The 10,826-nt window shown below is 38.0% G+C and overlaps 1 protein-coding gene across 1 annotated transcript; it reads right to left on the bottom strand.

Moving 5' to 3' along the window:
* Positions 1-504: 504 nt before the first annotated feature.
* On the bottom strand, positions 505-2,353 carry LOC104119366 (protein ASPARTIC PROTEASE IN GUARD CELL 2). The gene has a single exon (XM_009630856.3). It carries the CDS (start codon positions 2,214-2,216, stop codon positions 741-743), a length of 1,476 nt encoding a protein of 491 aa, XP_009629151.1. The 5' UTR covers positions 2,217-2,353; the 3' UTR covers positions 505-740.
* Between the last annotated feature and the right edge of the window lie 8,473 nt (positions 2,354-10,826).

Genomic DNA, 10,826 nt, shown 5'->3' with positions numbered 1-10,826 from the left:
AATTAAAATATAACAAAAATAAATATATAAAAAAAAGTCAAAGAGATTCAATATATAGAACATAAAAAATATTACCTAGCTATACAATATTATATTCCGGCGAAAAGATGTCAATTGACAACCTTTGGACAAAGGTGGCTCCGCCGCTACTAATACCCTCGTCTTTGTTTCACACTTCTGTAGTTCTGTTCAAAGGGCAGCCGTACTCCAAGCCCAAGGGATATGATGTACGAAGCATCGATTGATTTCACGGCTCGAACTCATAGGTTAGACGAAGACAATTTTACTAATATAGTTTCTTTGCAGTTCTGTTTGCACCATTTTAATGAGTAGCAAGTATAACCATACTACAAAATCTCCCCAAAGATATCTTTATTGAGGAAAGCTGATCAATGACTATAAAATAATGTTTACTAGCTAGAATCTCTGTTACTCCCTAAAACAAGTAAAGAAGATACCTTTGGGATTTTAATCATTAGGTGCTGCGAAGACTAGCCACATAAGTTTACTTAATTAAAAAGTACATAATTAATAGCAATATATGGTTACATTCTTTACTTCATATCTTCAATAGTATTTAAAGGAACTAATATTTAATATTGTTACATTATACTAACAAAACTTCACTCGATAATCTCACGAGGATTCCTTCCTCTTCCTAATTCTCCTTCTCCATATTCCTTGTCATTTCTTTCAAAATAAAAACAAAAAACATTTGCTTTACATAATTTAATTATAAGCTAGCAAATATTGGGACCAAATCCCACAAAACCATTTGCTCCATCAAAAGAAATTTGGATGCCTTCTTGTTGGATATTTCCTATTATGGAAAGTCCTGATGCTGATGGAGCAAATGCAAAGCAGAATGTACCCTTATCATTCACTGGAATTAGAAAGTTTCTAGCTGGAAGGGTTAGTATTTGCCCACCCATGAGGAAAAATGAAACGGTTGGTACCCGAACCGTCACGAACCCGTTTAGATCGTAACACGTGTCGAATATTGAGATTGCGGGTGCCCGAGGAAGGCTAGCGGTTTCTGCTAAGAATGCATCTCGAAACGCCACATACACTACCGCAGGAAACCTTGTCACGGCTGTCCCAGTGTCCATGACCACTCCACCATCTCCGAGCTCGGTTATCTTAAATACTTCCTCTGATATCGGTACTTGAGCATCTCCGATTCCAAGACCCGTTAACCCGATATAGTAGAAACTCGGGGCCAGTGGATTTCGGATCAAGGGTACCCATGCTGCACCCACGGGTAATACTCTGCGACCGAACTCAAGCGACCCGGTTGATTCGGTGCCCCGACTCACTAAACAATAACTAAATGCCCCACCCGTTTGCCCACCAAGTTGGCCCACAAGTGACATGGACCCACCACCAAGTCCCAACAAACCAGCAGCTGCAGTAAACATGCCACTATTGCTATGTCCACACCCAATAGCCACATTTTTAACCATATTATGACCAAAAGTAAGTGTTTCAATAGCAATTGTACCTCTAGTGTACGAACCATCACCGTATAGAACCTCATACTTGCACCGACCCGCATGACAACCCGAATTCTCAACCCGATCACAAACCGACGAACCACAAGATACCCCGGCAAATGATCCGGAAAGAGACGGGTCGAATACCGGGTCGGATTGGTGATAGCATTGGGTACAGGGCTGACACTGTACCCAAACAATATCACTGCCAGAATCAATAACCATGTATTGGTTCCTAGCTGGACTACCTACACCAATCCTAACAAAATATTCACCACTTCCTTGATCCATACCCGAAACTACATCCGACCCGAATTCCTCGACCCGATACCCATTTCCACCACCAGTGATTCTGTGAATGAGACTAGACACCCTTTTCACATCTCTTTTCATGCGAGCTTCAAACATTTTGCTATGGTTAGAGAAATAATTGGAAAAGTATAATTTATCTCTGTGAATTAGCTTGAGCTTCAAGTTTCTCTTTTCTTCTCCATTTTCATCATCAAAATGAAAGTCTTCTTCTTGTTTTTCATGTGGGGTTTGGATTTTTGTAGCTAATTGGGAAATGGTTTCTTGAACATTGAAATTTTCATGAGTGGGATATGGGAATAGTGCATGGGCAGTAGTTGAGTTCTTGATTTCACTTGCAGTTGTTGTATTTGTGGCAGCAGAGAAAATGACCACAATTAGCAAAACTAGTATTTGTTGTAAGGGGACAAACATTTCTTGTTTGTTTAAATTTTGGGAGGTGACAGAAGTTGAGAGACTTATTTGTTTAAGGGTTTTGGGATGTGAACAAGAAAAAAGATTTTAGAGGTGGTATATAGAATGGTGATTGTGGGGTTGGAGAAGAGACTTTGGCCCAGTTTTGGAGGGTGAAAGGAAATAATTGAAATGATGCGGTCTCTATATGCTACTTCCTCTGTGCGAGAAATTGAAATTTCTAGAAAAACTTTTTAATATTGAATGTGAATTTGGATACATAATCTCTAAATTTTTGAAAATAAAATTTATATATTTGGGAACTACGTAAAAAGTACTATAGGGTAAAAAATAATTCGTTTGACTCTCGAAATCTATACTCCGCCATATAAATTCGGACGGAGGGACTACTAGATATATACATTATATTCATTTTTTAATTTAAATTATATAAGTGAATAGCATATTATAACAAGTTATTTATCATACTTTACAGATTATTAAATCATGTGTTATCAAATGTTACTTGTAATAGGTTTTTCAGTGATAGAAAAATGTAAACAATTTTATATTAGTGTATAGAAGTTAAATTTTTTGTAGTTTTGGATGGTTGTGAATTTGGGAGGGAAGTGTCTTTTGCTGTCTGCTGAATATTGTGTGCCTTTGCTTTTTCTTTGATAATCAGTATAAAAGCTATTGATTGAACATCAAAAGTAACAAGGAGTGGCGAAATAAGATTGAAAAATAACATTTTCTTTCATAATTTAGGCGCAGATATAATAATTTATAAAGTTTTTCTTGACTTTTTAAAGGATGAAGATCAAAATGTGATACTGGATGAAATTTGTTCTCGGTATTATCCAAAAAATTGTATTTGGCTGAGCCGATGGTCTCTTGGAAACATCATTTGTATCTGCATAAGGTAGAGATAAGATTTGCGTACACACTATCTTCCAAAAAATTGACCTAAGAAAATAAATATTACTAATCTAATCCTTAAGGTTTAAAAAAGAATGTTTGTAATTGTGTTACATACTCACATTCAGAGTACGAGAATTCTAATTGGGGTGAAAACTCAGAGTTCCTTTTTTTTGTTTGTGTAAAAGAGAAAAAGAGACAAAATAACATTTTATACAAAGCAGTGATTTTTACTACGTTTTCAATTAATATTTGGCACAGAGATTTACCTGTAATTTTTTTATAAATAAATTTGATTGTACAAACATTGTGAGCGCATAAAACTTAAGCTAGATTAGAATGTGATTATTGATCACTACTTTTTTCTTAATCGCCCTAGTTTGGTAAAAGTATCATTATTTAACCATTGATATGAACTTTAGCCATTACAATCCCTTGGACAAAATGATCTTTTGTTTAAGAAAGTGACAAAATGATTACCTCAGTGTAATGTAATGACTTGTTTGACTATTAAGAGATTCTCCACACATGTTACGTATTTTATCTCTCTAATCAAAGTAGTGTGTAAAGAAAGTTCTTTAAAAGTGAAAGAAATAAGCACACGACAATAGACAAAATTAATTACCTTAAGGTTAAATACTTTCTGGTCAAAGTAATGTTATTATCAAGGATTTGGTATAGATTTTATACCTGATAGGTTATGTATCATGTTATGTTTTGATGATCTAACAAACTTAATGATAAGAACCAGATACGGAACATGTTTCACATCCTCAACGTGCTCAAGATCAACAAGTCTCAAGTCTGGGACATACTCCAACACTCCGAGTCAAAGAAACAACAGAGGGAACAAATGGACATCAGTTCTCTTGTTGACTGTACCAGTCAATTTCCCACAGCTGTAAAGTCGATGCAACTGTTCCCCATGTACACATGCAACAATGCAAACAGTGCAACAGTCACTTTATGGGGAATGCCCTTGTACCAAATATGCTTGCATCATTCAAGTGATGTCACTCGTGTAATATTAACATGAAGCAAAGGGAAAACAAAGCATTTGCACATTCCAGATTTCATCAAGTTTCCTCTCAAAGTGTGTCGCGGACTTGCAAGTGATTTTCAGGCTTCAAGAACAAAGAATAACATAACGAAGGATCAGTTTCTAGTATTGTATCATCACCTTTCCCTAGTTGTGTTGTACATTTGTCAGTGTGATTTAATTGTAATTCCTACTTAACTTAGTTAGAAGCATTGTGTAGGAAACAAATTATAAAATCATAAACCTTGTGTTTGTGTCTTGGCTAGAGTTAGTCGAGTTGTGAACTTTGTAATAGAGTTATCACAAAGAGGCTTGTAATAGATTTATTACAAGTGAGTGAGGGATTAAGGTTTTAATTCTTAGGTTACAATAGGTTATAATCTGAACTTGCTCGGTTAGTGAAGTTGAAATCCTACAAGTGTAGGTTGTGGTTTTTATTCCAGTGAGCTGGGAGTTTTCCATGTAAAAACTCTGTTGTGTCATTTATTTATCTCTTTGTATGTGTTCTGTGGGAACTGATAGAGAACCCGGTTCTCTATACAGTTTGGTGGACCCTCAGTTTCTATCAATTGGTATCAGAGCGGGTTTTTTCTATCTGGCTAAAACATAGAAAGGATCCTCATTGCTGCTCCACCAAACTTTGAAGAAAGTCAATCTACCTACAGACTACCAAGATTCAATGGACAATACTACGGATGGTGGAAGACAAGGATGCATGATTTTATCATGGCTGGAGATTCAGAGCTCTAGGATGTTATCTGCTATGGTCCTTTCGTTCCCATGAAGACCATTGTTGAACCAACAGTGACAGTTCCCAAGACAAGGAAGGAGTACAGCGATGTTGATCGCAAGGCTATAAAGAAGAACTTTCGAGCAAAAACAATCCTCGTCTGTGGTATTGGACCAGACGAATACAATATGATTTCTGCCTGTCAATTTGCCAAGGATATATGGGAAGCTCTCCAAACAGCACAGAAGGGACAACTCAAGTCAAGCAGTCGAAAATTGATATGTTAACCACTGAGTATGAACTCTTCAGGATGAAGGATGATGAGTCCATTAAGGACATGCACACTCGCTTCACCTCTATCATCAATGGGCTCCATTCTCTGGGAGAAATCATTCTAAGGAACAAACTTGTCAGGAAAATACGTAGTGTATTACCTGGTTCCTGGGAAAGCAAAGTAAATGCTGTCACTGAGGCAAAGGATCTACAAAAGATGACCATTGATGAACTCATTAGTAATCTGAAAACTTATGAAATGAAGAAAAAGAAGGATCACACGAGAAGAGAGCCCAAAAGGGAGAAGAACCTGGTCCTCAAGACAGACAACAATGACTCAAGTAGTGAGGATGCTGATATGGCTTACTTGACAAAGAGATTTCAGAAGAAGGTTCGCAGAAATAGAGGCATTCCAAAAAGGGGCAGATCCAGCAAGCCAAGAGGGTATGACTTATGTCATAAGTGCGGGAAGCCAGGACATTTCATCAAGGATTGTCCTCTCCTCAAGCAAGACCAGTACAAGCACAACACAGACAAAGCAGCCAAAAGGAACCCGGTTGCTGACAAAAGATTCAAGAGAAAAGATGTCGCTGACAATGTTGTGAAACAAGCTCTTGCTGCATGGGGATACTCTTCCAGCGAATCTAGAGGAGATGATGAACAAGGTGACAACTCCATGATGGCAGTTAAAAGTGAAGCAGTTGACTACGATTCTATCTTTGCCCTGATAGCAAAATCTGACAATGATGATGAGGTAAACTTTCTAGACGTTCAAAGAAATCTGAAGTCTTACTCTGAGAAAAAGCTTATATTTTTGGAAAATATTTTAATTGATGCTTATCACAATCTTATAAATGATAAAAATGCTTTAACTATAGAGTTGGGAGAGATAGAAAACGAGAGAGATGATTTGGTAATAGCAGTGGCTGACCTAAAAGAAACCATCGAGGATCTAATAAAAGAAAAGATTGCTCTGATTAAAAAAGGTGAAGACATAGAAAATGAGAGAGATGAATTATTGGTAGTCGTCAAGGACCTAAAATAAACAATAGAGAAATTAAAAAGGGGAAACAATTTTAGGACTGTCCAAAATGAAAAGGAAGTTACAAGTGAGGCACACATTAAACTTGAAAATAAACTCAAATCCGTGAAATCTAGTATGTGTGTTGAACTTGAAACTGAACTTGAAAGAAACAGATAACTTCAAGAAGATCTAGACAGAGTTAAAAATGACCTAGAAAAATCTCTAAAGTGGACCTGGTCCTCTGATACAATTATTGCCATGTATACAAGCAATGGTGGGAACAGACAGGAAGTCGGGTTCCAAAAGGAAAAGACTCCCTACAATCCACATAGCAAGTATGTTACTGTCTCTGATAACTGACTTTGCACTCACTGTGGCAACACTGGTCACTTTAAAAAAAACTATAAGGCTAGAATTCAGTCCCAACAGAAAAACAAGGTTTTTATTGAAAAAGTAGTCGATGCTGAGGAACCTGGTCCCTCCGTTAAAAAACGTGTATTGCCTACCTGAATAAAAAGAAGCAGCCAAAAATGGTACATGGATAGTGCCTGTTCTAAGCACATGACTGGAAGCATCAATGATTTCCTTTCACTCAAAGCCCTACAAGGAGGGAGTGTGTCCTTTGGCAATGGCAAAAAGGGATACATTCTGGGAGTAGGAAGAATTGGGAGGTCACTCACTCACTCAATTGAAAATGTGTACTATGTGAATGGCTTGAAATATAGACTACTAAGTGTCTCCCAAATCTGCGACAAAGGAAACAAAGTGAAATTTGTGTCAAAAGTCTACACAGTCACAAATCTTGTGACTGGAGAAGTGATCCTGATGGCAAAAAGATACAAAAAAAATTGTTGCTGATTTTATGTCCTTGCAAAATGGGGACCTCACATGTCTGAGTGTTGTTGGTGATGATGCTGAACTATGGCACATAATATTGGTTCATGCAAGTTTTACTTTGCTTAACAAATTGGTCAAGACGGACCTGGTTCGTAGCATGCCTAAGTCAAGCTTCAAAAATCACAACTTGTGTGATGCATGTGTAAAAGAAAAACCAGTCAGGTCCTCCTTCAAGTCCAAAAAGGAAGTCAGTACCTCAAGGCCACTTGATATTCTCCATATGGATCTGTGTGGGATATGAGGGTGCCAAGTAGAGAAGGAAAGAAATGCATTTTTGTTATAGTGGATGACTATTCTAGATTCACCTGGACCTTGTTCCTCAAAACCAAGGATGAAACGTTTTCAGTGTTTGCTGCTTTTGTGAAGAAGATCCAGGTGAAGATGAGCCATAATGTTGTGTGTATAAGATTTGATCATGGCATAAAGTTTGACAATGCAAAATTTGATGAATTCTGTGCTGAAAATGGCATATGTGATAATTTTTCAGCTCCAAGAACACCAAAACAAAATGGTGTTATGGAGATGAAAAATAGGACTCTTGAAGACATGGCAAGGATAATGTTGATTGACAGTGGCGTTGCAAAAAGCCTCTGGGAAAAAGCAGTTAACACTACATGCTACTTGGTGAATAGGTGCATGATCAGGTCCCTCCTGAACAAAACCCCGTATGAACTGATGAACGGGAGGAAACCCAAGCTAACACATTTAAATACTTTTGGATGCAAATGCTTTGTCCTCAACAATGGCAACGAAGCACTTGAAAAATTTGATGCCAAAAGTGATGAAGGAATCTTTCTGGGCTATTCATCATAAAGCAAAGCCTACAAAGTCTACAACAAAATAACTTAATGTGTTGAGGAAAGTATACATGTGATCTTTGACGAATCACACCACCTATGTGGGAAAGATTCACATGATAAGATTGATCAAGACGGAGAGCAGTCAACGGTTCCTGTTGAAGTCATTGATATGGCAAATGGAAAGGCCGACATGATGAGTCACGTCAAGGAATCAAATGAAAATGGTGCAGTTGTATCTCCAACTAATGCAGTGGAACCTGATCCCTCAATCACAACAACTGAAGCTGAGAATAAAGTTGTTGATGTTGTGCAAGGAACCCCAGATGCTGAGTTGAGAAGCGGGACTCATGTCAACAATAGATCACATTCAGAAGAACATGGATCCTCTCACAATGAGATTCAGGTATCTAACTGAAAGCACAAAAGTTCACACCCTCTTCAAAATGTGATCACTCCTCTCAACTCAGGGATTTAAACTAGATCAAAGTCAAGAAATTCACTTGCCTTATCATCCTTTCTTTCTCAAATTGAGCCCAAAAATATCAAGAAAATATTGAAAGATGCTGACTGGATTACTTCTATGCAAGATGAACTCCATCAATTTTAGAGGAACATCGTATGGCACCTGGTTCCTCGACCTGCTAACAAAACTGTTATAGGAACCAGGTGGGTATTCAGAAACAAACTTGATGAGTTTGGAAACATAACAAGGAACAAGGCAAGGCTAGTAGTTCAAGGCTACAATCAAGAAGAAGGTATTGACTATGATGAAACTTTTTCTTTAGTTGCTCGAATGGAAGACATCAAAATCATCATTGCCTTTGCATCTCATATGGAATTCAAATTGTTCCAAATGGATGTCAAAAGTGCATTTCTGAATGGATATTTAAAAGAAGAAGTCTTTGTCAAGAAACCACCTGGCTTTGAATGTTATGGGTATCCTGAGCATGTATTCAAACTTGACAAAGCTTTATATGGGCTGAAGCAGGCTCCTTGTGCTTGGTATGAAAGGTTGTCAAAATTCCTCTTAGAAAATGGCTTTACAAGAGAAAAAATCGACAACACCCTATTTCTGAAGAAACGAGGGAGGAACCTGCTCATTGTGCAAGTATATGTTGACGACATCATCGTTGGTGCAACAAATAATTCTCTGTGTGAAGAGTTTGCGAAGCTCATGGGCAGCGAGTTTGAAATGAGCATAATGGGGGAATTAAATTTCTTCTTGGGTCTGCAAGTTAAGCAAACTCCTAAGGGGACAATGATAAGTCAACAAAAGTATATCAAAGCTTCTAAAGAGATTTGAGATGGAAAATTCAAAAACCATTGATACTCCTATTGCCACTACCACTCGTCTGGACATGGATGAACCTGGTTCTCTTATGCACAAGACCATGTACCGAGGTATCATTGGGTCACTCCTATATCTCATAACAAACAGACCATGTATCGTATTCAGCGTAAGATTATGTTCTAGGTTTCAATCCAATCCAAAGAAATCTCATCTGAAGGCTGCCAAGAGAATTCTAAGATATATCAAAGGAACACATGACCTAGTTCTCTACTACCCTTCAAGAGACAATTTTAACTTGATTGGATATGCTGACACTGATTATGCTGGTTATCTGGTGGATATAAAAAATACCTCTGGCATGGCACATTTTCGGGGATCATGTCTAATTTCAACTCAATGGCACTTTCAGCTGCAAAAGCTGAATATATGGCAGTTGCTTCTTGCTGTGCTCAATTATTATGGATCAAGTAGTAGTTGGAGAACTTTGGTGTATTTTCTGATTGCGTGCCATTACTATGTGATAACACCAGCGCTCTCAACATGGCAAATAATCCAGTACAAGAGAACAAAGCACATTGATGTGCGACATCATTCTCAGAGACAATGTTGGAAAAGGGCTCATCTGCATAAAGTTATGCAGCACAGAAGACCAAATTACAGATATCTTCATCAAAGCACTGAGTAGAGAGCACTTTGAAAAGAATCGACTAGCACTTGGGTTGATAAAGTCAAGTTGAGCACCCGATCCCTCAATGATTAGCTATGAAAGAAATGACCAGGTAAAACAGCTAAAAAGTATTTTTTGGCAAGTTCTAACTCATTTCTATACCGTTATAGGTAGACACGTATGGCAATTACAGAGCAACCAAGAAGCTAGTGGCATTGCATGTTGGCAAAAGGATGAGGCTCACATTTATAAAACTTGTCAAGGAACCTGGTTCCCTTGACACAAGTTAGTAGTTCCTTTGTACTCTCATACATAACTTTTTAACGGCTGAGAAAGTGCCACGTCATTAAAATGTCAGTTTCTCTTTTTTTCCTTCTTTAGAATCCAAGTGTCATACCCATTCCTAATCGACCCGACTACCCATAAAATTAATACCCATTCCTAATCGGTCCCTCACCCTCTTTAAATAAACCCAAACGTTGCCTCTATCATCACTGTTCACATCAAAAGCCAAAATCTCTTCTTCTTTTTTTCTCAACAACTAAATACCCTTTTTTTTAAGTTCTTACTACAAATCCTCACCATGTCTGAGAATCTAGAAGCCTCAAATGTTCCAGGTATCGTCCCTAATATGTCTTCTTCTCATGAAGCACAGGTGACAGAGCCCAAGTCCCTCACGTCACTAAGTCTAAGCCTCACATAAGATTCTCAACCACCCTCTGCCTCTTATCCAACCCAATCGAGTTCTAGTTCTCATCGGAGTCGCAAAACTCCGAACCCAAAGGGGTTTGTGGCTGTAACCTCTCCTTCTGCCTCGCCGAAAAAAATGACCGACAGAGAAATAGTAAAGGGAGAAGAAAATCAAGAAGTTTCCATCCTGCAAGTAGAAGAAAGATCTGAGGCACAACAGACCGTGGTTCGTAGTGGTGAAGAATCAGCGCCGATTACCCTAAACCTTGACTTAAATGTTGTTAGTCCTACAGGTAATATTC

The sequence above is a fragment of the Nicotiana tomentosiformis genome, chromosome 4 (genome assembly GCF_000390325.3).
Source record: "Nicotiana tomentosiformis chromosome 4, ASM39032v3, whole genome shotgun sequence".
Lineage (NCBI taxonomy): Eukaryota > Viridiplantae > Streptophyta > Magnoliopsida > Solanales > Solanaceae > Nicotiana > Nicotiana tomentosiformis.
Note: the sequence above shows the minus strand (reverse complement) of the source record. Positions and strands in the feature narration are given on the sequence as shown.